Source organism: Prionailurus viverrinus, chromosome D1 (assembly GCF_022837055.1).
Source record: "Prionailurus viverrinus isolate Anna chromosome D1, UM_Priviv_1.0, whole genome shotgun sequence".
Lineage (NCBI taxonomy): Eukaryota > Metazoa > Chordata > Mammalia > Carnivora > Felidae > Prionailurus > Prionailurus viverrinus.
The window spans coordinates 68,607,158-68,634,455 of NC_062570.1; the positions used below are offsets into that span (position 1 = coordinate 68,607,158).

General features: G+C 40.9%; 2 protein-coding genes across 3 annotated transcripts in view; one reads left to right on the forward strand and one right to left on the reverse strand.

The window, feature by feature from the left end:
• USP47 (ubiquitin specific peptidase 47) overlaps positions 1 to 18,254 on the forward strand; it is a 113,165-nt gene extending 94,911 nt beyond the window's left edge. For both annotated transcript variants that reach the window (XM_047877054.1, XM_047877055.1), the window contains 10 exons: positions 1,324 to 1,443; positions 3,105 to 3,885; positions 8,551 to 8,726; positions 9,077 to 9,157; positions 11,195 to 11,310; positions 11,896 to 12,014; positions 14,091 to 14,221; positions 16,214 to 16,261; positions 16,353 to 16,483; positions 17,311 to 18,254. In XM_047877054.1, coding sequence (XP_047733010.1) covers positions 1,324 to 1,443; positions 3,105 to 3,885; positions 8,551 to 8,726; positions 9,077 to 9,157; positions 11,195 to 11,310; positions 11,896 to 12,014; positions 14,091 to 14,221; positions 16,214 to 16,261; positions 16,353 to 16,483; positions 17,311 to 17,485 — 1,878 coding nt within the window. In that variant the 3' untranslated portion in view covers positions 17,486 to 18,254. The remainder of the gene's footprint in view (positions 1 to 1,323; positions 1,444 to 3,104; positions 3,886 to 8,550; positions 8,727 to 9,076; positions 9,158 to 11,194; positions 11,311 to 11,895; positions 12,015 to 14,090; positions 14,222 to 16,213; positions 16,262 to 16,352; positions 16,484 to 17,310) is intronic.
• A 4,302-nt stretch (positions 18,255 to 22,556) lies between these two features.
• DKK3 (dickkopf WNT signaling pathway inhibitor 3) overlaps positions 22,557 to 27,298 on the reverse strand; it is a 47,123-nt gene continuing 42,381 nt past the window's right edge. Inside the window, exons 6-8 of the mRNA XM_047823642.1 lie at positions 26,150 to 26,294; positions 25,052 to 25,208; positions 22,557 to 24,129 (exon numbers count right to left, since the gene is read on the reverse strand). Coding sequence (XP_047679598.1) covers positions 23,910 to 24,129; positions 25,052 to 25,208; positions 26,150 to 26,294 — 522 coding nt within the window. The 3' untranslated portion in view covers positions 22,557 to 23,909. The remainder of the gene's footprint in view (positions 24,130 to 25,051; positions 25,209 to 26,149; positions 26,295 to 27,298) is intronic.

The window sequence follows — 27,298 nt, forward strand, 5'->3', positions numbered from 1 at the left end:
CATATTCGGTGAGTTAGTGACAAAGAACATAGACTCATTCAGAATTTGTAAGCTGGAAAAATATGATGAAAACATTCAAATTTCCTTGGGCCAAGCTAGTCCACTCTAGAGAAGTGATTATACTGTACTCTGTAGAACACTGAGCACACAAACACAGGTGAAATTTTTCAGGATTCTTAAGCCCCAGGTTTAGATGACTTGCTGTAGTGGAAATTGTTCAGTAATAGCAAGCAAGAAGTTGATCCACTTTCTAGTCATTCCTCTATGGCAGTATTGTCTTTGATCTCATCTAGGTTTTTTTTTTTTTTAATGCCTATTTTAACAGGGTTGTTGTGAATGTTAATGGAACAAATAAATGCTCTGTTTGTGGAGAAAAATTGTTATTATATAAAAGTTGGGTTTTAATTATTATTGCGTTAAAAAAACAACAATGACCTCTAATACTTCTGCCAAAGTAATAGATAATTTGAGGAGATAAATCATGTTTTGGAGATAGATTTTACAATTAAATTGCTCTTAGAAAGACTATATAAGTGTACTTGCTTCTTATTACAGTTTAATCTAGAGTATGAGCATTGAGGTAGAATACAAAAGAAACATATGACATTGCCTTCCTGAAGAAGTTAATAATTTTATTGGGGGAGAATATATCTGTAGAGAATAAAGGCAGTCACAAAGTATTTTGCCAAAAAAGGCAGCAGATAAAGTCTAACTAGACCGCCAAAGAATTAGTTATCATTAGTTGTATTGAAAACACATCATGTTTTTTTAAATGTAAATTTTTTTGTCTGCTCATTTCTTGTGAAATTCCTAAAATGATACCTCAGATTAAGGACATGTACTTTTAGAGTAACTTGAAACTTTACCTATTAATTTAATCTCATTTTACACAGAAGAAAAATGATTTAGTAAAAGTATTAGCTATTCCAAAAGAACTCATCAAAAGTTCAGGAGGTAAACAGTTACTAGTTTGACATCTGTTCTCAAAGTGTCAGTTACTCAGTTTCTTTGGAACCACATCCCCTCATTTACTTTGCAAGTGTGAGAGGAATAGAATTTTTAGTGAAAAATCATTACCTTTAAAATAGTTTCAGAGCATCCATTCATAAGTGATACTTTGTTCACCTAATTTACAGCATAATTAATGGATAGGACTAAAATTTTTCCCATAGATTCTTTAAAAATTTATAAACCTCCACTAAGATTATTTTCTTTTAATTTTCTTTCTGTTTCTAAGAACTCAGCAGTGTGTCTTCATCCACATTTCCAAGTCCAGCAGAATTATCCTTGCGAGTCCTTTTTACTGACTTGCTTCCATTGCAGGCCATCCATTTACCTGCTGAAACCATGCGGATAGTGCTAGAGCGCTGCCACAATGATCTGCGCCTCCTCACTGTGCCCAGTAAGACCCTGAAAGCTGAAGGGTTTTTTAGAAGTAACAAGGTATGTCTTTTATTTCTTCATTACTATTGTCTATGCTGGTAATAGTAAATTAAGTTTCATATTATAAGGCTGGCCTCTAGAGCCATCCACTATGTGTCTGTAATTTCCCTCATAAGTTCTCCCAGTGTCTCGGCAATTACCTTCCTTTGTAATCAGGTCAGAACAGGCTTCTTTCTGTCCTACTCCATCCGTCTGCTGGTTCTCCTCTAGGTCTTGTTCATGAGCTACCTCTGCCTGCCTGCAGTATTCTTCCCCCTCTCCCTACATTTTTTTTCAAGGCGCAGATTAGTCCTGCCTCTTTGGTGAAGCCTTACTGACCATTCCTGTCCACAACAATCTTGTCCTCCAAATTCTGTAAATTATGTTACATTCGTTCTTGAGCTTCTCCCATAAAGCACTACTTGATGGGGAAAGTCAAAGACAAGCCTACTCTAGAGAAGATTGTCATTTGGGTTCACCCAAAGGGGTTCACCCTTTGCCTACTTATTTATCTCAGATAGAAAAGAGAAAGTTCACATTGATCTGTTTGTTTCATCTCTTGACGTGTTCTATCATTGATAAATGATTTTTCCTGTGTGTTTATTCATAACACCATCAGTTTACCCTGGATCAATTGAATCCAAAATTTTCCCTGTTTGCCATGTTTTATTTATTGCCTTTTCCATTCTCATTCATCTTAGTGCAGTCTAGTCTTTTATCTCATTTAACCTTTTTTAGTGTTGTCTTATTATTCCGAACGTGTAATTTTTATTCACCTCTGTTTTCTTTGGATACTTTTGTGTGGTGCTTATGTGTGTATCATTAAAATCCGCCCTAATACCATTTTAGGGTGAAAAGTAGGAGGGATCTCACTTTATTTTTTTCTTTAAATGGTTAGCTAATGATCCTAATCTGTAACATTGATTGGACACTGGTTATCTGTATTTAACCAGTACTTCCCCCAGATTATTTGAAAAACATCCCCAGATGAAATAGCATTTCATCTATAAATAATCTGGATGTCTATCTCTAAAAGGTGAGAACTCTTTAAAAACATAACTATAATTATATTATTACATCTAGAAAATTAACAGAATTAATATCAACAAATGTCTAGTGAAGCTTCCCTTATTATCTTGTAAAATTTTTTTCTGACAGGATTTATTTGTTCAGGTAGGATCCAAATAAAGTCCATGATATACCTCTCAAGTCTATTTTAACCTACAGATCCCCCTATGTGTATTTATTTCCTTGTCATTTATTTGCTCTAGAATCAAGTCATTTGTCCATTAGATTTTTTTTCTATAATCTGGATTTTGGTATTACATTCCCAAAATGCCTTTATACATGTTCCTCTATCCATGTTCATGCTATGCTTGTTTTTCTAATGAGCAAGATGTGGAATACAAAAACTTTCTGAAAATAGAAAATCCAGTAAACAAGGTATCTGTGTGTGCATGTGCTCATGTGTGTGTCTCATCTATCTTAGCACAGTTTTATGGCTAATTACAAAGACATATGAACATAATATTTATTGTATTTAGTCTCCAAAAACCGTACACATTTCCTTTAGAAATGTCATCATCCCAAATTTTACAACATTTTGTCTTGTATTGAGGTGATATGGGTGAGAATGAATGTCACTAAAATTAATGATGTAATGTAACTCTCTTACTATTTAGGTATTTGTTGAAAGTTCTGAGACTTTGGATTACCAGATGGCCTTTACAGACTCTCATTTGTGGAAACTCCTGGATCGTCATGCAAATACGATCAGATTATTTGTTTTGTTACCTGAACAGTCCCCAGGCTCTTATTCCAAAAGGACAGCGTGCCAGAAAGCTGGGGGTGATTCTGGTGGTAACGTGGATGATGACTGTGATAGAGTCAAAGGACCTGTGGGGAGCCTCAAGTCTGTGGAAGCTATTCTCGAAGAAAGCACTGAAAAACTCAAAAGCTTGTCACTACAGCAGCAGCAAGATGGAGATAATGGAGACAGCAGCAAAAGTACTGAGACAAGTGACTTTGAAAACATAGAATCACCTCTCAATGAGAGGGACTCTTCAGCGTCAGTGGACAATAGAGAACTTGAACAGCACATTCAGACTTCTGATCCCGAAAATTTTCAATCTGAAGAACGATCAGACTCAGATGTGAATAATGACAGGAGTACAAGTTCAGTGGACAGTGACATTCTTAGCTCCAGTCACAGCAGTGACACTTTGTGCAATGCTGATAATGCTCAGATTCCTTTGGCTAATGGACTTGACTCTCATAGCATCACGAGTAGTAGAAGAACTAAAGCAAATGAAGGCAAAAAAGAGACATGGGACACGGCAGAAGAAGACTCTGGAACGGATAGTGAATACGATGAGAGTGGCAAGAGCAGGGGAGAAATACAGTACATGTATTTCAAAGCAGAACCCTATGCTGCAGACGAAGGTTCTGGGGAAGGACATAAATGTATGTACTTAGAAAGAAAACTCCTTGAAACAGCACCAATTGGTTTCTCAGTTTATTTAAATTTTTAGTTAAGAAAGGAACCAGCTAAGAGTTAGGTACTTTGTTCTAGGATCACCCGTAACTTCCTGGATTATAAGAGTGTTCTCTGTTGCCTTTGCTTTCATTTTCGGGGCAGTTGTAGCAACAACTGTCTTTGGACCTCCGCAGCACATCAGACCTGTGACAGCAGTGATGTCACAGCTCTGGGGAAGATAAGTGAAAAAGAAAAGGAAAAGAATTAAGAATTGTTTTAAAGGAAAGAATCAAGAATTGTTTTAAAGGAAAGAATTATGATAAAAGCCCTAAGTTAAAAACTAAGAAATAGTTTAAAAAGTAAATAATATACCAAAAAGATAAAATTTGGTATTCATTGCTGAGGAAAAGTTTTTATTTGTGCATCCCCTCTCTTCTCTTTATCCCTCAATGCAAATAACCCCCTCCCCCACCCCCTAAAAAGTCCATGGTTAACTGGGAAAGTCAGAAAAAGGAAAGGGGCTTTTTTAAAGTTGATAGTTTGAAGTAAGCTCCAAGCAGAGTATAAACTAGAAATCCTCAAGTGTATAATCACAAAAACATTGAAGAGATCTGTCAGTTCAGGTATTTGGGATAAGCAGCAACAGCAAAAACACACCTACATGAAAACAATAAAATGACTTTTATAAAACATCAGATGAAAACAGCCAAAGAATGTACAAAAGTTTTCTTCAAGTATAAAAGAGAAATAGCTCAAAAAAACAAATACTTTGCATTATATTACCCCTTATATTCTTAATTTTAGTTTTCAAAACACTTGTTCTCACTTGAAGCTTCTCTGAAATTAGTAAAGCAAATATTGATATCCTCATTTGACTGATAAGAAAACTGAAGCTCATAGTGGATGGATGACTTGCCCAAAAGTACATGTGTAGCTAGTAAGGAGTGGAACCACTACTAGAATATAAGTCTTTGAATTGAATGCATTTGCTGTTACCTTTATGACAGTGGGAAGGGAGTCCCACTCTGTCCATCTGTTCATCCACCCCCCCCCCAATTAATATTTCCTGAATCCATTCAAGATGCCAGGCCCTACGTAGATGTTAGAAGTGGAGATGACAAAGATGCAGCCTCATGTTTCATCTGGTGGGAGAAGGCCCACAACCACCATGAAAGTTAATTGTTACTATGCTTATAGTCTCAAAATTTAGTCTCTTAAAAGGAAGTGCTAGAAATTATGAAATCAGTAATAAAAATGCATAAATTTGTCTTTTTAACTAATTAGTTCCCAGTAACACTGGAACCATGTGACATCCATATAGATACCTTGCAGAAACTCAAGTGGGAAAATGTGGGTTAGTGAGCCACAACGGAGACAGAAACTCTATAATAATGTTTTAACTCCCTGTGGCACTTTTACTTCATAAGGCTCATTAATTCACATCATCTCACTTATTTCTCAACAGCTGTGTGAAATTGATGCCGATAGACACTTTTTGCTGATGAAGAAACTGGCTCAAACTGACTTAAATAATTTGCCGGGGGTCACACAGCCAGTAGGTCACACTGCTGGTCAGTCCAGCTCCTGTGATCTGATTGTAAGCCTGGTCCACATTTCTCCACCTCATAACTGCTACCCACTGTCCCTTACTTTCCTCACATCAGAGTAAAGGAAAAATAGCCAGTAGCTACCCTTTCTTACCATCCTCAACCCTTCAAGAGCATTAGAAAATTAAAAACAGCTCCTTTTTACAAAGAGGTTAGAAATTTCTCTTAAGTGGTTTGTTTTATAATGATGTGCTGGAGAGTTGACTGCATGAGAGTCTAAACGTTAAGAATTTAATAGGAATACTTAGAATTGTAGACTGAGGAGTCTCCTTCCACCTTTTCGGAAATTCATAGTGGGCTAGTTTACTAGCATTCGTTGAAATAGTAAACATGATGATCAAGAGAACCCGTTTACTACAATTTATTTTGGTTTTCAGAAGCCGTGCAGAAGGCTTGTTTGAACAGAAGAAGTGGAAACGGGCTTAGAGGTAGAGGAGTAGGGTTGAGAGCCAGCAGCCACGTGCTTCAGGAGTCTGTACTAAGACTGTTTCATCACAGCTCCTCAGAGACCTGAAAGTTGGTACCTGGGTAACATGGATGATGAATAATAATACGGGTTCTTCAGAGTGATGAAATGCCAGGGTGTAACACATAAACAAAGAATTTGATATCTGAAGAGTGACATTTTATGTACAGTATAGACAATATGGGTAACAACTGAAATACACTTAAAGTGATGGTCTTTAAGCTATCTGTTATAATCCAGGAATTGTTTCGGGGAGTATGGACCTTTCTCTGAAAATACTGTTCCACTGTGACCTATTATAGGCTGCAGGCACTCAGGGATAAATAGGGAGATCAAGGTAATAAAAATGAGAGTGCATTTGCACTGATAATTTCTTTGTACAATTTTGGTATCACCTCATTTAAGAAATACACAAAAGAAAGAAACCCTAAAGATATTTTGAGGTTGCTCTGTGAAGAGACCAAACTCTTCAGTTTGAAGAGGTAAATAGGGAAAACGGTATGATGGTAATCTCTAAAATTATAATTACAGCCAGTCAATTAAGCCAACAATTTTTGCCAGGGCTGTAGTACACATTTGACATACACTGACCCCAAGGTATAAGCACAACTACCTGCATTTTATAATAGAGGTAATTGAGGTACAGAGAAGTCAAGTCACAGTCACAAACGTAAGGTACAAGGAGGAGCCAAGAATTCATTCAGGCCAGCCCATTTCACTACAGAACCACTTGGTCCTAATCACCGTATTGGACTGTATCAATAACAACAAACATTTGTATCTTCCTGTGATACATTACTGTGAGTTAGAAACCAAAATTGTGGTAATAGCTTATTGTTTGAGTAATGACTTAGAATTTACTACATTTGTCATAGCAGCAATCAGTGAGACTGGTGTAATGATCCTGTGAGAAAACTGAGGCCCAGAGACATTGGATGACTTACCAATAGCCATTTATTAGGCAACAACTGAAATCTAGTCATTGGCTTCTGATTTCTAATCAAGTAATTTTTTCATTATACCCTTCTCTCAAGAAATGTTGTACCTGCTGGATAGTATAAATAGAGGCTTATTTGCCAAAAGCTGGGTTACTTAGGAGTATTTCTTAAATTTTAGAAATGGACATTTTAAAGGAATTAAATGTTGCCTGAAAAGTTATATATAACAAAAAAGTTCATCACCATGTTTATATTCTATTTCATACTTTATGGTCACATTTTCTATAGTGAATCTGAATCTTATAACTGGAAAAACAGTAAATGGACATTAATTTGAAAAAGTCCACTCAAAAATTCATCAACCCAAAAGTTGGGTCAACCTGGGAACATAAACCAGTCATGTTTGAGGGTCTCATCCTTGACTTTTTTTTTTTTTTTTGAGAGAGAGCATACACTTGGGGGAGGGGCCGGGAGGGAGGGAGGGATCGAGAGAGAGAGAGAGAGAGAGAGAGAGAGAATCCCAAGCAGGCTCTGCATCGCCGGCCCAGAGGCTGACACGGGGCTCCAATCCATGAACCATGAGATTGTGTGACCTGAGCTGGAGTCAAGAGTGGGACACTTAACCGACTGAGCCAGACAGGGTGCCCCTCACCCTTGATTTTTGATGTAAATTTTACAGAAAACCAGAGCCTACCCTAGAGAGAGCCTTATGGCTCTAGAGGAACCACGGGCTTAAGGTGGGATGGCAGCTCTTGTTATACTGCACTGTCTATATTGTAAGAGAGAGAGGAACTTGAGTGAAGTTGTTACTCTTTACTAGGATATGAAGACTGGAGTCTTAGAAATATTTCAGAAGTATGTTCATGAGTAACTTGTAAAGGACAAAAGATTAATAAGTATTAGAAGAAATAAAGCTCACCAAAAACAATCCTATTGCTTTGCCATGAGAGTTTATATTGAAGCTTGCAGGGGGGTGGTGGGAGTTTCTGATCCATTTAGATGCTCTTCCTGTTACGGTCCAACCACATGATAAAACAGATATCATCATATGCTCGTCTTGACAGTTTTTTCGAGTAGAAATCCCAGAACCAAATTTACTAACAATTTTTGAGGCAATTACTAGATATCTGACACTGTGCCAAAAGCATGACAAACATATTAACCTCACTGAATTCACACTGCAGTACTAGGAGGTAGGTGGTACTATCTCCATTTTTAAAATGAGGAAGTGGGTATAAGGAGGCCAGTGGCTTGCCCCAGGTCACATAGCTGGCCGGGAAGCAGAAGAGGCACAGTTGGAACCCAGCCAGAGCCTACATTATTACTGTGAAGAACTAGGAATGTATGTAATTGAAAAGACTTTCCTGAAGTTTGGTTTGGGACTCAGCAGCATATATAAATAAATAGATTAGCACTTCAATCTCTCAGAACGTTGGAAGTTGTTGAAGTTGTTGGATTTTATCGTATGCTCCGTGTCTGTGTTTTTTTGTCCATGCAACGTTGTGTATTAGCTTAAAGTCAAATAACTGAAGGGGGTGTTTTTTCCCTGCTTACAGTATAATAAAGTGTATATGATCTGTTTTATTTATATTCTAAGAGGTTTCTTTTTTTGTTTTGCTTTTGTTTTTTTTTTGTACTTAGGGCTGATGGTGCATGTTGATAAAAGAATTACACTGGCTGCTTTCAAACAACACTTAGAGCCCTTTGTTGGAGCTTTGTCCTCTCACTTCAAGGTCTTCCGGGTGTATGCCAGCAACCAGGAGTTTGAGAGCGTCCGGCTGAACGAGACACTTTCATCCTTTTCAGACGACAATAAGGTCGATTAAAATCATTTCAAATAATTAGAGTCTGTTTTACATGATAGATTTGAGAACATCTTGCCCTGTTTCCAAGTAAGATTAAATAGATAGCCCTAAGAGGGTCATTTTTGTTTTTATGTTTAGTGATTGGTCGTTGTTTTTTTTCATTCATCTAACAAACATTTGTTAAGTGTTAACTGTGTGTCAGTTACTGTTCTAGGTGCTGGGAATCAGAGGTAAAAGATACATCTGTTCTCAAAGAGCCCATAATCTAGAGAATTTTTGAAGACCAAACTAAACAGTGTGGGGAGAATGGGTTGTTTATTCTGCAGAGGTAATACATCTAAAAAACTGTTTTTAATTTATAGATTACAATTAGACTGGGGAGAGCACTTAAAAAAGGAGAATACAGAGTTAAAGTGTACCAGCTGCTGGTCAATGAGCAAGAGGTAAGTAAGCTGCTTCAGAGCAATATGACGTCACTTCTGCTAGTTATTAAAAACATAGAGTTCAGAGATGTTGTGACTCGTCATTTCTTTTGCTGTCTCTAAAGCACAGACAGGACACTGTTTCCAGAAGCTATTTTGGTTGTACGGGTCATATTGCCTGTATTGCAGCCACTCATTTCTGCCCCTGTAGCACAAAACCAGACGTAGACAATACATAAACCAGTGGAATTAGCTGTGTCCCAACAGAGTTTATTTACAAAAACATGCAGCAGACAAATGTGGCCCTCAAGCCTTTCTTTGCCTTCCCTCTGCTTTAAAGTATTGTTACACATGTTGGAATGAGGCAGACATTTCCTGCTTTGAAAAGGAGACTTGTTTGTACTTGATTTTAAGAAATTCTCACGTAGTGCTCCAGGGGGATAGCAGTTGATCTGTAGAGCATGTAAGGACTTTTTGCGTTCAGAGAGTCATTTCAGTATTTAGCAGGCATTCATTTATCTCGTAGCTGCCATATGCTCGCAGATGTTAACTCCTTGAATCTGCATCAGTTAGCTATGATGTAGATATTATTCCCATTTTGTAGATGAAGAAACTGAGGCACAAAGAAGTTATGTAACTTGCCCAAGGTCATGTAACAGATGCCAGACAAATGCCCAGGAGAAAAAGGCAAAGTCCCTGTTTTGGGGGTGTTTATAACATCTTAGTGAGGACCTAGACAAATGTGCAAACTAAATAGCAAAGACCGTATTCTCCCCTTCTTATCCATAGGGGATGTGTCCAAGACCCCCCTCCCCCCCACCCTCTGCCCAGTGAATGCCTGAAACCGAGGATAATGCCGTGCCACTCCCTACATATACACTATGCTCTTACCTAGACATATATACCTTAATAAAGTTTAACTTACACATTTGGCAAGGTAAGAGATTAACTGTTGCCAGAAATGAAATACAACAGTTACAACAGTACACTGTAGTAAAAATTATGTGAATGTGGTCTCTCTCAAAAAATCTCATTGTATTATATTTACACTTCTTGTGATGACGTAAGGTGATAAAATGCGCGTGTGATGAGATGCAGTAAGGGGAATGACATAGGCACTGTGACATAGCATTGGGTTACTACTGATCTTCTGATGATTTGGCAGAAGGATCATTTGTTTCCGGACCCCAGTTGGCTAACTGCAAGTAACTGAATGTTCAGAAGGGGAAATCACAGATGAAGACGGACTGCTGAAAAGGGAGAAATTTTTCATAAAACGCCTTCATTTGTCCAACAGAGAGTTTATTGAGCACCCATCATGTCTCCTTTATTTCTTCTGAGAGAGAGAGAGAGAGAGAGAACGAGTAGGGGAAGGGCAGAGAGAGAATTCTAAACAGGCTTTGCATTGTCAACACAGAGCCAAATGTGGGGCTCAAATCCACGAACTATGAGATCATGACCTGAGCCGAAATCAAGAGCCAGACGCTTAACTGACTGAGCCACCCAGGTGCCCCAACCCATCATATCTCTTATATGTGAATGTTTCATCTGCATTTGGGGTTTGTAGATAAAATGTCCCTTCTGAGACAATGAATGAACATATTTGGAGAAGTAGTATGCAGTTCCCTCATTTTAATCCATAAAAGTGATTTTTACTTTCAAAATTGCGATCACTTTATTATAAGGAGAGAAATATGAATGTGGTATTTAATCTTCACAATGACTCTGTGGGGAAGACACTACCCCCGGTTTACAGATGAAAAAAAGGAGGCCCGGGGGCACCTGCCCCTCTCCCCTGCTCATATTCTCTCTCTCTCTCTCAAATAAAAAAAAATAATAATTATTAAAAAAAATTAAAAAGGAGGCCCAGAAAGGTTAAGTAAACTTGCCCAAGATAGCTTACTTAGTAAGTAGTGGAGCCAAGATTTGAACCTAGGAAGATCAGCTCCTAAACTCAGTCCTATAATTGTCATACTATACAGTGCAAATAAAATGTCTTGTGTACCCTTACTGAATGTGTAATTCAGCTCTCTGATTGTTTTATGTTTGTATTCCTAGCCATGCAAGTTTCTGCTAGATGCTGTGTTTGCTAAAGGAATGACAGTACGGCAATCAAAAGAGGAATTAATTCCTCAACTCAGGGAGCAGTGTGGTTTAGAGCTCAGTACTGACAGGTAAAGTAAAATTACAGTGTCATCAGCAATTAGAGGAAATCTTGTGTGGTCTGTTGATATGGATTGGTATGATTTTCTAAAACCAGAATTAAAGAATTCCTCTACTAAGAATTTTAATACTACAGATTAATAGAAGTAAGCAAAAGTATTAGAATTTGTTTGCACTTCTTCTGTAGGATACTAAATTTGAAATTGGGGGAACATTTCATTATAGTTTCCCCCAAATTAAAAAAAATTTTTTTATGTTTATTTATTTTTGAGAGAGAGGAAAAAGTGTGATCGGGGGAAGGGGCAGAGAGAGGGAGACAGAGAATCAGAAGCAGGATCCAGGCTCTGAGCTGTCAGCATAGAGCCCAATGTGGGGCTCAAACCCATGGACTGCGAGATCATGACCTGAGCCAAAGTCGGACGCTTAACTGACTGAGCCACCCAGGCACCTCATATTTTCCCAAAATTTTAATGAATAATCACTTGACTTTTATATTTAAATATAGTTCATTGTTCATCGATGTCAGATTCATGTTGTTGTTTTTAGGTTAACAATCTCAAGTAATAGTAGTTTAAAATGTCTTATCACATTTGTAGATTTCGTCTAAGGAAAAAAACGTGGAAGAACCCTGGCACTGTCTTTCTGGATTATCATATTTATGAAGAAGACATTAATATCTCCAGCAACTGGGAGGTTTTCCTTGAAGTTCTTGATGGTATCATCCATATTTTTGTGGGGAACTATCAGTTAGAAATGCTCTGGAACTAATAGAAGCCTATAGTTTTTATCAAAGAACAAGTTTTCTTCCATCTTTACTCTGGGTTGCATTTGCCTTTTAAATATTTCTTTAATTTTGAGAATATTAATTTCTCCTTACAGGAAGTTGACAGTTTCGAAGTTTGCATTTATAGTACTTTTTACAGGAAACTCTGCTAACATTTTCTTACCTGTGTTTGTTATTTAATTTCTTTTTTCATTATGGCTGATTTTGTTTTGAGGATGTGGTATTGATAATTTACCAGGGATTTTGAGAACAATGACCAAGTACCACAAACCGGATGGTTTCAACAATAGAAATGTGTTGTCTCACAGTCTGGAGGCTGCAAGTCTGAAGTCAGGGTGTTGGCAGGCTTGCTTCCTTCTGAGGGCTGTGAAGGAAAATTTGTTCATGGCCCTCCCCTAGCTTCTGGTGGTTGATTGGCAGTCTTTGGTGTTCCTTGGCTTGTTAAATTCATCATCCTGATCTCTGTTTTCATCTGAACATGATGTGAGATGTGCGTCTGTGTATGCTTGTGTGTCTGCTTCTGCATTTCCCCATATTATAAGGACACTAGCCCTGTTGGATTAGAGTCACCCTAATGATCTCATTTTAGCTTGATTACCACTGTAACAACCCTATTTCCTAATTAGGTCATATTCTGAGGTACTAGGGTATAGGACTTTAAATGTCTTTTTGAGGAGACACAGTTCAGCCTGTAAAAGTGACCCAGAAGAGGACCTGTGTTTGTCACACCTCCTGGTTTTAATGATCTACATGGGAACATTTAAAGTATTGTTTTTTGGAGGAGGTAATGGGAGAAAAGTTGGCTTTGGGGTGATCATATCAAGGGAAACAACTAGTTCTATGTTCTTTTGTGACTGCTATTGCCTAGAAAGATTTTGATTTTCCTTTTTTTCCCCTTAGAAATTAAAACATCATAAGATTATGATGGTTTTCCAAGGGTTCAATAATACTAACACCTCACCTATTTTGTGCTATTTAAGATCTGATTTGGTTTAAATTTCAATTGTTAAAACTATGATTATTTGACAAGTTAATAGGGGAGTCAGGGACAGCCAGGACACTATCTACTATGATGTGGAGGCAAGTGTTCCAGATTGTGATTCCTTCTGTGAGTGTCTGGGGCCTTAGAGAATAACCAGCGTGTCTGAGTAGACCAAGAAGGGATGGCGAAGGACAGAGAAATTCCCCTTGTTAGGGAGGATTGAGTATGTATTAGCAGAGATGGGTTAGCCGGGAGATGTTACTGGATGGTGGGTACCTGTGTCAGTATCATTTCAGTATATATGTTAGCTTCATAATAGTTGAGTGAGAAATAAATCATGTGAAATCATGTGATTAAATCTAAGAAACATTTATTGACCTGTAAATTGCCAGACACTGCTAATCTCTGGTGCTACAAAAATGAATAAGAACTAGTGATTGCACTCCAGATGCTCAGTCTATAAGAAAACCAGAAATTCCACAATTTCTGCAAACCTGTAATTCCAAAATCATAGGTACTTAAGGACCAAATCAGTACAGTTTACTCTCGTGTACACCAGAGAGAAAGGTAACAATTGAGCTGGTTTTGAAGAATCAGTAAGGTTTGAGTAAAAGAGAAGAGAGGGATTAGTGTGAGCCGGAGTGAAAAAAGAAGATAAAGTGAAGATGATTTGATCATGATGATGTTAGATTGTGGGGGTGGTAGCCAGTAGAGAAGCAAAGATTGGCAATCCAGAGAAAAGAGTAGTTGATAGAGCAGTGTCCAGCAGGACTCAGGAAGGAGTGAAATTAGGAGTCCTGGTAGAAGGAGAGCTTGCAAAAGAGTAAAGAATTACCTTCAGAGACTGGAGGGAAGAGAGGAAATATTTTATTCTCAAAAACTTGTTGGGATAAGTGGGATCTTTTATGTGCACTTTCTAAGCAGAACACTTGAAGTAAATCTTGTTTAGTCAGGCCATACAGGAAAAGTCAAATTATGGGCCTCTAGAGAAAAGAGAAAGATGACCTAATCTTGCATCTTCATAGGGGTGGAGAAGATGAAATCCATGTCCCAGCTTGCAGTTTTGTCAAGACGGTGGAGGCCTTCGGAAATGAAGCTGGATCCCTTCCAGGAGGTTGTGTTGGAAAGCAGTAGTGTTGATGAGCTGCGAGAGAAGGTAAGTTCATTTGAAATAAATTGAACTAATATGTGTTTTTCTCCGTGTTGCATAAGAGATAACCTAGGAAGTAAGTGCCAAATAGTCACGTGTCAACCTTTCTTTCTTTGTCTCTTTCATACCTTGTGACACCTTGTCACACACTCTCCTTGTTTCCTTAGGCTCCTGATGGTTTGAAAAATTACATTGGCTTTTGGCCATCCAGAAGTGGACCCCTCGCTTTTAGTTACTTGAATCAAGTTTGTCCTGAGTAATTAGCATTAGTCAGAAGTTACTAGAGTAAATTGCTGTATATATTTTAAAAAGCCAAATGCTTTTTAAAATGCGTGGAATTGAATAAAGGATCTATATGAAGCTCTCTTTTGCATTTTTCAATTTAAAGGTTGGAATTCTGTAGCTCTCTGGGGAATGGGTGAATTATTCATAAGCAGTACTAGGATAATTGGCATCTTAAAAACACTGTTTCCATAATTCACACCAAATGCAAAAATAAATTCTAAATATATTAAATTTATATAAAAATACAATAAAATGTTAAATGTACTAGATGAAAAGGTTGAAAATATTTTTATGTTCTAGAGACGGAAAGATCTTTATAAGCATAATACCAGAAACTAAAAAGGAAAAGACCACATAAAAGTATAAACCTTCCAGACAGCCTCCTCTCCAGTTCTTCTTTTTTAATTTAAAAAATGTTTATTTTAGAGAGAGAGAGCATGAGTGGAGAAGAGAGGCAAAGGGGGAGAGAGAGAGAAAGAAAGAATCTTTCACGGGGCATGGAGCCCAATGTAGGGCTCTGTTCCATGACCCTGGGATCATGACCTGAGCCGAAATCAAGAGTCAGACACTCAACTGACTAAGCTATCCAGGCGTCCCTCCAATTTCTTCTTCTTTTTTTAATAAACAACCGATAAACAAAGATAAAAAACAAGGAAGGGGAAAAATATTTGAAACAGATATGAAGCATTATGGTCCGTATTTATATGGAGCTACTGCATTAATAAGAAAAAGGTGAATAATCTAATTTTAAAGTAGGCAAAGAACTTGAATAGGCAATTCATTGAAGAATAAATACAAGTTAAAACAGTAACAGCATTCTTTACCTCTTAAAATGCTGAAAGTGTAGGAAATAAAATGCCTTGAGTTGTCAGTTTGGGAAAACAGGCAAGATTGCACGGCTTTTTTTTTTTTCTTTTAATGTCTGTATGTTTTTGAGAGTGCACGCACATGCGTTCACACAAGTAGGGCAGGCACACAGAGAGAGGGAGAGAGGGAATCCCAAGCAAGCTCTGCACTGTTAGCACAGAGCCCAATGTGGGGCTCATACGCATGAACCCTGAGATCATGACTTGAGCTGAAATCAAAAGCTGGACGCTTAATCGACTGAGCCACGCAGGCACCCCTCATACAGCTTTGATAGGTGGCTAAATTGACATCACTGTTTCAGGCTTCACTTTGGCATTATCAGCTTTTCAGATGTGCAAATCCACATCTAAGAATTCATTCTCAAGAAATATTTGCAGAAATATGAAAGGATGTTCATGAAGGTATATATAGTATAGCATTGTAACTAGAAAAATTAAAAATAGGCTCAGTGACCATTGGTAGGGAATAAAATGATATATTGTTCAGCTGTTGAAGATCATGAGGTTATTCTGTGTCCTATTCTTATATATAGGCTATATAAAAGTATTATATAGAGAGGTTTCATAAATATAATTTTGTGCATTTTAGATATATGTGATGTAGTTTATATGTGCATAGGAAAAGGTCTAGGAGGAATATACTAAGTTGGCATTTCTGGGACATGGTATTTGCAGGGTGGACAAGAGACGATTTCACTTTCTGCTTTTTTTTTTCTAATTTCTTATATCAAACATTTATTCCATCTTTGAAAACATCAAGCTATTTCTGTGTGGGTTAAAAGGTTGATAACTTATTTAAGCAAATTTATTTTTTAAATGAACTCATATAAAATGTTTCCTTTTACAGCTTTGTGAAATCAGTGGAATTCCTTTGGAAGATATTGAATTTGCTAAGGTAAAGTCTTGAGAGTGTTTGCCTTTGGGTACTGGTGCTCAGTAAACATGGCTGTCAGCATGATTTATTCATTCATTTACTTTTTCCTTAGGGTAGAGGAACTTTTCCCTGCGATATTTCTGTCCTTGATATTCATCAGGATTTGGACTGGAATCCTAAAGTTTCTACCCTAAATGTCTGGCCTCTTTATATTTGTGATGATGGTGCCGTCATATTTTATAGGTATCTTTACAGTGTATTTGTTATTCATAGTGATGTAACATTTTTGTTGTCCATAAGTATCTTGTTTTCCATAAATACCTTTACTTTTTTTATGGTATAAAGCAGCCCTGACCAGTATTTAGTACAAGAGCCACACATTACATTTTGAATTTTTCTAGTAGCCACACTTAAAAAAGTAAAAAGAAACTGGTGAAATTAATTTTAATAAAATATTTTAACCCATTATATCCAGAATGTTATCACAACATGTAGTCAATATCAAAAATTGTTCATGAAAAAAATACATTCTTTTTCTTACAGTAATTCTTAGAAATAGTGTGTGTTACGCTTCCAGTAGGTCTCAAGCTTTCAGTAGGCACGTGTAGCAAGTGGCTACTGTGTGAGCCAGCACAAATACGGAGGAAAAAGAATAGTCATTGATGCCTGGCAGATAAGAGTTCTGACTAGGCTTTGTTACTTACCTAACTCCTCGTCATCTGTGAAATGGTGACAGTGACGTCAGCCTTGCAGGATTTTCTGAGAACAAGGACTACTGCATTTAACAAAACTGTCCATAGTACATGTTATATATAAATGTTCAATCAGTGGTGGCTGTTATTACACTTACAATAGCATGGGAATTTTTCTGTACCATTTTTAGAAGTCATTGCTGTGTTAATATAATAAACACATTTGCCATCCAGGACATCTTAGTATGAGATTATTTAACTTCACCAGTGACAATCAGATTTCATTTTCTTACCAAGGAGCATTATAACATTCAAGCGTAAGTTACTAAAGGCAGATGGCTATACCAATCTAATATGTAATTAATATTTTAAATGTAGGGATAAAACAGAAGAATTAATGGAGTTAACAGACGAGCAAAGAAATGAACTGATGAAAAAAGAAAGCAGTCGACTGCAAAAGACGGGACATCGTGTAACGTACTCACCTCGGAAAGAGAAAGCACTAAAAATATATCTGGATGGAGCACCAAATAAAGATCTGACTCAAGACTGACTCTGCTAGTGTAGCATTTTCCCTGGGGGATTTTTGGTTTTAATTAGATGGTTCACTGCTACTGTGTAGTGCCATTATGGCCGGACATGGTTAGGGGTAACCCAGTGACACCAGCACTGATTGGACTGCCCTTCACCAATCAGAAGCTCAGTGCCCAATGGGCCACTGTTTTGACTTGGAATCATGTTGTGCACTATAGTCAAATGTACTGTAAAGTGAAAAGGGATGTGCAAAAAAATAAAAACAAAAAACAAAAAGCGAAACCTGCTACTAGGAAAGGGGGAAGGGGAATGAGTACACTTCTTTTATTGCGGACAAATGTGCACATAGCCGCTAGTAAAACTAGCCTCAAACAGGATGCTCATAGCTTCATAATAAAAGCTGTGCAAAGGCCATGAATGAATGAATTTTCTGTTTATTTCACTGATACACACATTACCTCATTGACAATTTGGAAGTAAATGCAACTGTGTGTTGACTCTTGGAAAGCAGCAAAAATAGGAGCTGAAGAGAGAAATTCTTAGAACCAGCCATAACCCAGTAAAGAATTGTGAAGTTGTGTTTTTATTTTGTTTCATTTTTTGCAAAGTATTAAAACATTATTCTGGAACATCAAAACGTTTCCCTTAGACCGCTCCCAGCAGGTAGCAGCTCAAATTGCTGCAATATTGTAATTATAACTGATTGTACTTAAGTTATGGATGTAGAGAATATGGTTCACTCGTTCATTCAGCATGTAAATAAAATTGATCCTATTGAGTTATCATAATTGCAGTTCAACTATTTCCCATGGTTATTCTTTTCACGTACCATTCATGATGTACATTTGTGTACATTGAGGAGTATAGCAGTCTATGTACATGTAATCCTCAGTGAGGTTCCTCAGTGCTGGGTCCCATACAATTGTATTTGCCCTTGTTAATGAGGTTTTTCTGTTCAGCGGCTTCAGTTTTTTCCTTTGTACATTTACTTTTGAAGATTTACTTCAAGTTTGAATCTTCTCGAACCCTTGTAAGTCCTACTTTAATTTTTGGAGTTGATTTGTAGTTACATGTAGTTTAACTTTGCGAAAGCGTCTTAACATCGTGTTGAAAAAAACTTGCTAGTAAGTCAGGTCATAGCACAGGCTGATGTAGTCAACATGATTTCATTGCAAAGTCTATTAGAATGGGCAAGTTTTTGCTTTGCTAAATATGACTTCAATGAACACAATTCTACATAAATTTTGAAAATGCCATCTAATTTATAAAAATCAATTAAAAAGGTTTTGGTAAAACTTTTTCATGCCAGATGCTGTTTACAACGATGAACATGCCAATAAAACATTTGTTCATTCTGTTGTGTTATTTTAGTCATTAAACTTTTGTGGATGAAGAGTCTGGGTTAAGAATAGATTTATTTTCTTTAATATTTTGTAATGAGTATTGAATAATTCTTTCTGTAAGATACGTTTACAGTAAAGTTCTCAGATGAAAAGATGTTAATACTTTGGAGGATCCTGTCAATATTTCAAAATCAGATTTTTACCTTATTTCTTTTTAAGAAAGATATAATTAGAAAATAGTATTAGCAGATGTTGGCTTTGTAGTTTGAATATAATGATTGAGAATTCCATAATATCTTTAAAGTTTCTTGGAATCCACAGGGGGAAAAAAATCTTTTCTAAGGTATTTTTCTGGCTAATTTTTATTCCATGTAAACTGTGTGCATTCTGCTAAATTTCATCTAAGTACTGTTCTGAGTCTGCGTTAGGGGGTTGGCGTTCTCATAGTCTCCTCTGCTTCTTGGAAGCATGTGCAGTGAATTGTCTTTCCAATCACTTGGATTTTCTGGTGTGACATGACAACTCTTTGGTTCTGATACAGGCCTACTTACTTGGAATTTAGGGGTTAAAAATTCGAGTTTCTGCGTTTGAGGACTGACTCTGTGGAGCAGGAGAGGCCAGTTGTCAACAAAACAGGCTTTGGGCTTGGTTTGGTTTGGTTTCGTGTTTTTTTAAGAGTAAACGGTAAAGTTCTCACACCTGCTCCTCATTCTGTGCCTTCTGCCCTGCTTTTTGTTTTGTGTTTGCTGCTGCTGATTACAGGCATACTACAAATACCAAGAGTGAAGAAAATAGATCTCATTATAGAAAAAAAGTTGAAGCTTCCTGCTTTTCAGTGCCTGATAGAGTGAGAGCACGGTGTTGCACTTTGACCATTTCAGTAAAGGGAGCGACGAACTGTTCAAACTCAGTTTGTGGTGATGGGCGCAGTAATTTATGCGAGGGCGGTTAATGTGATCCACCTCCCTCAGATTCAGAGAATCACTTGAGGCAGGAGCCAAGAGGCAGAACACTGACTGTGTGGATCAGTTGCCCAAGCGCAGGGCAGCAGGGCCTAGTGATCACTCATCTGCTGAATCTCCTGAGGTAGACACAGACCACATGCAATAAATCGTGACCCCGTTCCTCAGAGGTCGCACAAGGATTTTGAAGAGCTTCTACCATGGGAGAGATGGGTTTGCATCAACGAGGCATGCCGTGGGAGAACCAAGTACCTACGTATCTGAAGCAGGTGCTGAAGGTGAGGAGTGCATTCTGGTCAGAGAAGCAGAAGCTATGGTTTCAGGACTGTGCTGTGTCTGGCTGGTCTGTAGAAGCTTGCTAGTTCAAAGTCCACCTGTCAGACCAAGGTGTAAGTAAGGGGTAATACCTACGTTGAGATAAAAAGAGCAAAGGAGCCCTGCACTAGAGTATTTGGCGATCTGTTTCATAACAGATGGGAAGTACTTAGAGATTCTGAGAAAATGGTGGGGGAGGGGGCCGTGAGGCTCTGCCACAGCTAGAAAAATCGTTGCCAGGCTACACGGTTAGGAATGGTGGTGTGGTCCTTCTCTAGGCCAGGAGAGAGCTAAAACTTATTACATGGTCGAAGCTAAATGAGTACACAGAATCTGAGCATGGCTAATCAGTGTTGTTGCTAAATCTGGAAGTGACCTGTGAATGTATGGAATACAATAAAATCATTTATTCTGGTTCATTTGCTAGTATTTCCTTTGCAATTGGCTACTCTAGTTCTCCTGCTGAATTCTGTCCCTTTGTTTAGCATCAAGACCCTAACCAGCTCTTTTGCACTTGTGACTTAACAAATTGTAGTCTAGAAAATATGGAATAGAAGATAATCTGAAGCAGCTTTTATTTGCTAAATAAAACTATTCCATCTAAAGTCTGTGTAGTTTTTGAAAAACAAGGCAATATTTTAGTCATTAGCAGTCAGAAGCCTTATAAGGCAATTTACATTTTTAAAAGCAAAATTGTGTGGAATGTATAGTTTTCTAGGGGCCTAGTAAAATATTTTTTTTATCAGGTTTGCAAAGGAGTTCATGACCCAAATAAAGCTTATAGCCATCTAGACTAGGAGTACATGTCATCAAAGGTGCTCCTTCAGTGCCATCCATTCCTGTGGGGAAGAAGGGTGCTATGTGACCACCTGATTAGTTCTGGTGTTAATTTTCAAAAGTCAGCTTTTAGAAACAAGAATACTTGACAAGATCAAGAGTGCGTGAAAGTGTGTGTGACCATTCAGAAAAGCACACAGCGATCATTAGGGGCCAAGCTAGGAGGGCAAAAAAGCACTGGGGAGAAATGCTCTGCCCCTTCCCCATGACAGCACGCCTCTTCATCCCCTCACCAGCTCATCTTTACTGGAGAAACAGGTCTTCTGACTGGTCAGAGCCTGAGAATTGACCAGGCCAGGAATGATTGATTAGTGGACCTTACAGCCTTGCCTGAGAAGTGGGGAACATACTTCCTTTCCGCTTTCTTTGCTCCCAACCTGCCTCTTTCCCCAGTGAACTGAGTGTTCAGCCTCTTTTATAATGCTTAAGTAACCCATTTAATTAAGGAGTACTGGTTTGTTGAGAGAGAAATACGCAGTGGTTCTGTTTTTCCAGTAATGGTGCCAAATGTGTTCTGTCAAAAGCAGTTTCCCACTGGAAGTGGGCTCTGAGGACAGGGGAGCAGGGTGGATCCGCACATAAATTCTGTGAGGGAGGGACTTAGCTTTATCTTATGTACCATGGTCTCCTGGTACTCATGCAGGTAGGGCCTGGCACAGTAGGAACTCAAAATTTTTGCCGAACAAAATAATCTTCAGCCTCATTTCCACACGCTTGTTCAAATTCACCTTGCCTTCCAGGCGCTGTGAATTACTTGCAGTTTCCTCCATGTGCCAGCCCTTTTTCTCACCTCTCTCCCTCTGCCCTCAGAATGCCCTTTCCTGTTCCTTCTGATCACCTGATAAACTCTGATCTCTGAGAGCCAATTCCCATGCAGCTGAGTGTTCTCTGGGGCTCCCATCACCGTTCTGACATTGGGTTGACTGCTTTGGTGGGTGCTGGGTTTAATGTGTCTCTCATGAGGCTGTGATGCGCCCAGGGTAGGGACCCTATCTGGCTCAACCTGGCAGCCCCACAGTAGATCTTAGCACCTGGTTCTGAGTAGGCTCTCCGTCAGTACCTGTTGAGTAGTAAGGATGTAGAGTGGTCCTGGTGACTTTTGACACTGAGTAGAGATCAGCTCTATATTTGATCTTAAAATCATCAGTATATCCTGGGCCTACTGTACTAGATTTTTTATTTGACTTTTAGCACTATCGCTTAATATTTTTGAGCTTTTTTCATCTGCTAAATGAAAAAATACTCGTGGATTCAATGAAGATTAGAGATGATAGAGGTAGACTGTCTAATCCGGTGCCTGCCCCCTCCCCCAGCAGACCTTAATATATTGTCTTACTATTATAGTCTCTGAAGATCTATGTTCTGGCCCAGAACCGCATTTGAGTGGAAAGAAGAGTCATATACATTCCATTTACTCTTTCAGAAGACAGTGAAGTATTGACACTCTTAAGACTAATGCCTTACAAAAGCAGTGAACATTTCTAAAATATTTTGATGCTAAAACCGGTGTGCTTCACTTGAATGTTAAAGTCACTTACGTGTAAGAGTTTTTTGGTTTTGTTTGTTTTTGGACAATGCAGATCATTCCCATTTTATTTATTCAAAGTCAAAAAGAAAGAAGACATCCAAGAACTATAAAGGAGTCGTCTAAGTGATTTATGCTTGATTTTTAAATGCAACATAGATGTTTATACATAATTTAAAACTCAAAGCATGCTTATACAATCATGTGCAATTTTAAAATTTAACTCTGGATGAATACATGATGGAAACAGTCAATGGCACCTGAAAATACCATTTTCAGAATAGCATCCAGTCCAGTGCTCTCAGTGTGGATGTTACAACCATATTTCATAGAGCCTTGCTTGGTTTGATTTTCTCCACGTGGTTTATAATGGTCTTCAGTTGCTGGTAAGTGATTTTGCAAATTTCATTTATAATCCTGGCCCTACAATCACTGTTTCTGACAAGTTAACATATATCTTATGCACCAATCGTAGTACTTTCAAAGTCACTAACATAACTAACTGCCATAGGGGGACAGCGTCAATATCGCTGGTCTCCACTAGAATGATGGCCACCCCCACACTGAGGAGAATGCTATTTCTACCAGTAGAAGTTTAATCTTACAGTGAACTAGGTTGGCCTTACTTCCAGATACGCCTCAAAAACAAACAAACAAAAACCCATCCTCCCCCCTTTTACGGAGTGCTTTCCGTGGCCCTGAGGCTGGGGGGGAGAGCACTGGGCTTAGAATCACACCTGGGTGCATCTTGCTCTGATCTTCACTAGCTGTGTGACTTGGGCAAGCAACTTCATGTCTCTGAGACACCAAAATCCTGACAGATGGGGAGACCACCACCCTCCTCACCGGACTGGCAAGTGATGCAGAACTGCTCCCCTGGCACAGAGGTAGGAGCCGAGTAACACTGATGAAAGAACAGGGACACATGGAACACAGAGTGCACAGAACACGTCACCCACAGCAGCTGAAGGCACAGCCTGCCTGTGCCTGTGGGAAGAAATGCCTGGAAAAGCCACTTGTTACATTTTCACCAGGTTTACGTTTGCAAAGCAGGGCACTCTTCTCCACATGTGTAAGAGTCAACATTTCCCCAAAACCCATCATGGGGAAATCTGCATCCTTTCCCCTTGCCTCCCCTCCAACAATTCTCCAAGGGATGTAGAACAAAATGAAATGTGCCAGGTGCCAACCAGCAGAGGCAAAACAGCCAATGATCTGGACCAGTTTAGCAGCCCTCCACCCTCCCATACACCCCCATCTTCCCCAGGCACGGGAACCATGCACAGTCTGGGGGCGGTGTTGGGCAAATACACAGCACCTCATTTTGTTTCAAGCCAGAGGGAACATGTACTGGGAAGAGGCCGTGGAAAAAAGCCCGGTAAAGCCCACACCTAGAGGACACAGCTGGGGAAATAAATTAGCTATTTCTATTGCATGTCTACCCACAAAACAAGCCTGGGTCTAAATCTCTTCTCCCTCCAGCAGCTCAGAGGCAGCACCGGGCTCCCCGAGAGCCATTTCCACAGACAGGCTCCTCTCCAGGTTCTCCAGCTCCTGGCGCACCTCCTCAATGAAGCTGCCATCTTCGTACTCGTTGGGGGCCCCTCTGGGCACCAGGCTTTCTCCGTCCTCACCACGGCTCCCGATGAAGGCCGGCTTGCACACGTACACCAGGCTGTGGCTAGGGAGAGACCGGGCAGGGACTCAGCCGAGGGCCATGTGTCCCCGCAGGGGGAGGGCGTGTGAAGTTGGACTCATCAACACGGGGAGACCCAAGCAGGAAAGCAAAGGCCCTGCGCCTGGAACTCACCTTCACCCCTCCGCTAAGATCTCAGTGGAGTCTCACCTTCCTGTCCACATCTTACTTTAACAAACATTGCTGAGGGAAGGCCACTTTTAGAGGGATGGCTGCACACCTCTGATGGAGGTCTGTCTTCCTGTGAGACTCTCTGGGGCAGGCCCTGAGGACTTGGGGGCCCGACAGTTCATGGCAATGTGTCACCCCTCTCAGCCCCCTGCCCATCTGGGCCTCCTGGTGGGAACAATTCCTGACGGCGGGGCAGAGCCTGTCATATCACGAGACAGGGCCAGGGAGTTCTGTCTGTCTGCCCGGCCACCCTGGGTTCTGCTGGAGGGAAGGTTGAGAGTGACTGCACAGAGGCCACACCTCTCCTTCACGGTTTCTCGGCAGCTTATGACACCATCAATGGTGCCCTCCAATTTGGTGGCCCACTCTAGTTTCCCTTCTACCTCTGTGCCTTCTCAGTCATCTCTGCCAGCAACTTCTCAGCTTGTCCTTCACAGTGATGGTCCTAGGTGGGAGCTCTTCTGCCTCTACACCATCTCCCTTGGTCACCTATTCATGATGAGGCTTCAACCACCGTGCAGATGAGCTCCACATCTGTACCCCTGGCCACACCTTCTCCCGAGCCCCAGAACGATAGATCTGACTGCTATCAGATGCTCCATCCAGAAGACCCAAGGACACCTCAAACTAAACCTACCCTGAACTAAATCCACATCACCCCTTTGCTCCTGAGATCCTACTGGGTGGCATCTCATCTGCTCTCAACCTCTAACAGGGAGGGCAGGTGGGGCCTCACCTGTGGGGTTGGCAGAGAAGGCCACTGGCACACGGACATCGGTCCAGAGCTCCATCAGGCTCTAACTCCCAGGTGATGAGGTCCAGAAGCCGGCTGGCGGGGTCATGGCACAGCTCACCCTCCACGGGCAGGGGTGTGCACACAGGAAACAAAAGACCTAGGGCCAGGGGAAAGTCACCCCTGTGTGCCCAGCACCAAGCAGGCAGGTACCACAGAAGGAAGCAGAGAAATGGGGTGGAGCCCCAACTTTCCAGCCCCTCAACCTCGAAGTGGAGGTTAAAATTAAAGAGGTGAAATGAGAAGAAACAAAATGGCAGAATGGGCTGTGGAGGGAATGAGTCTGGAAGGCTGGAGCAGTTAGGGAGGACTACCTGGAGAGGGGGGGCTTGTGCTCGGTTTTGAGGCCAAAGGTCTGGAGAAATAAAGAGTGTAAGAAAGGCCCTCAAGGCTGGGACACAGCAGCAACAGAGGCCTGGGGTTGGGTGTGGCCTGGGGGAAGCCTTGGAAGGGAAACGGAGGAGTCTGATGAGACAGAACAGAGCAACCACAGCTGCCAGAGGAGCCACACGGAGCGCCGACCTGGAGGAAAATGGCTGGGACAGAAGGTACCAGGCGGGCTGGGGGCTGCAGAGGCTGAGCTGGGGAGGCAGCTGAAGGAGACATTTTCAGAAACACTGCAGGAGGGAAGAGCCTGAGCGACCTCACCCACGAGGGCCAGTGAAAATGGAAGACAGGACTAGAAGGGGGACAGCCTCAGAGGATAGGACAGGGCCAGGTGCTACCTTCAGGGCCTGGGAAATGAGGTGGAGAGTGGAGAGGGCTTGTTCCTCCTGCCCTGGGCTCATGCATCCTGAAGGGATTTAACTTTTCTAGGTGTCAACAGGAGACACAGACAGAAGACCTGGTGGTCCACTCCAGGTGGGGGCCTGCCTCAGGCCAGGCTGTGGGGCTGGGATGCACCCTGAGTGAGTGTTTGGGAGCCTGCCAAGGAGGTGGGACCCTGCAAAGGTATGTCTGGCACAGATGGGGCCCCAGGAAGACCAGGATGGTGGAGCTTGGGACAGGGCTTGCCCCGTACCCAGTGGGGAGCCCACCCACCTCTCTGGAAGGCACAGCACAGTCCAGGCTGGCAGTCCCTCTGGTTGTCACAGATGGTCCCGTTGCCACCTCTGGTGGCTGCCTTGGTGCAGTGACCCCAGACGCACAGCTGGTCTCCACAGCACTCACTGTCCCGGGTGCAGAGCTGCGGGCAGACAACAGCATGCTGGCTCACGTACTGTCACTGTCCCCAGCCCTGAAAATGCCACATGTGGGTTAACCACATGCTCCCATTATACAGAGGAGGCAACTGAAGTCTGAGGCTTGGGGGGCTTTTAGTGGAAGTTAAGGGAGCAGAGATGGGAGAACACTGGAAAGATGGCACCTGGGGTGAGTCACGTATCTGGAGTATTTCCTATGTAGCTTGAGATTTTGCAAAGGACATAGTGTGTCCCCCACAGACTTGTGCCTTGCCTCCTTTTTATTAGGCGCCTAGGTCAGGAAGGAATGTGGCTTATGGCCCACAGCTGCAGGCAGCAGCCTGATTCGACAGCTGACTAAATCCAGGCCCAAGCCCGGAAGGCCATCTGGATGGGGAGGGCGTGGGGGTGCCACAGTCTGGAGCTGCACGCGGGACTGACAAGCACAGAGCACACAGGGGCCCCACAGTCACACTTGGAGGTGGCAGGCTGGAGGGACACCTGCAACTGCCTGACCACAGCTGGCACCAGACAGGGGAGGAAGAAGCCCTCTATTTTCTAAACTTGTTATCATGCTGTGTTATTACTGCCTCAGTAATGAAAAAGGACAAGAAAAGTCAATGAGCCCATATGGCTTTGTCCAAAACATCTGTTGGGTGGAGGGAGTCCCCGCTTCCCTGGCTTCGTGCTTCTCTGTGGAATCTCTATCAGGGAAGTCCTCTGGCTTCTTCCGGCCCTCCCTCCGCCCTCTCTGGGCAGATGGGGAGAAAGATCTGGAGGGTGGAGGGTGGAGGGTGGGGGGTGGGGGCTGCAATAGTGTCACTGGCAGCATCTACGGGGATGGGTCTACCCCGGGGGAATGACAGGTACCCGGTCCCCGCCTTCCCTCCCTCCTCTGTCACCCATGAGATCATGCGCCAAGTGAGGGTGGTGGCAGGTCTGCAGATGGCCTCCTTGTCACTCCAGGAGTCAGCCCCATTGGGCTGCATGGAGAGGCTCTTCCAAGCAC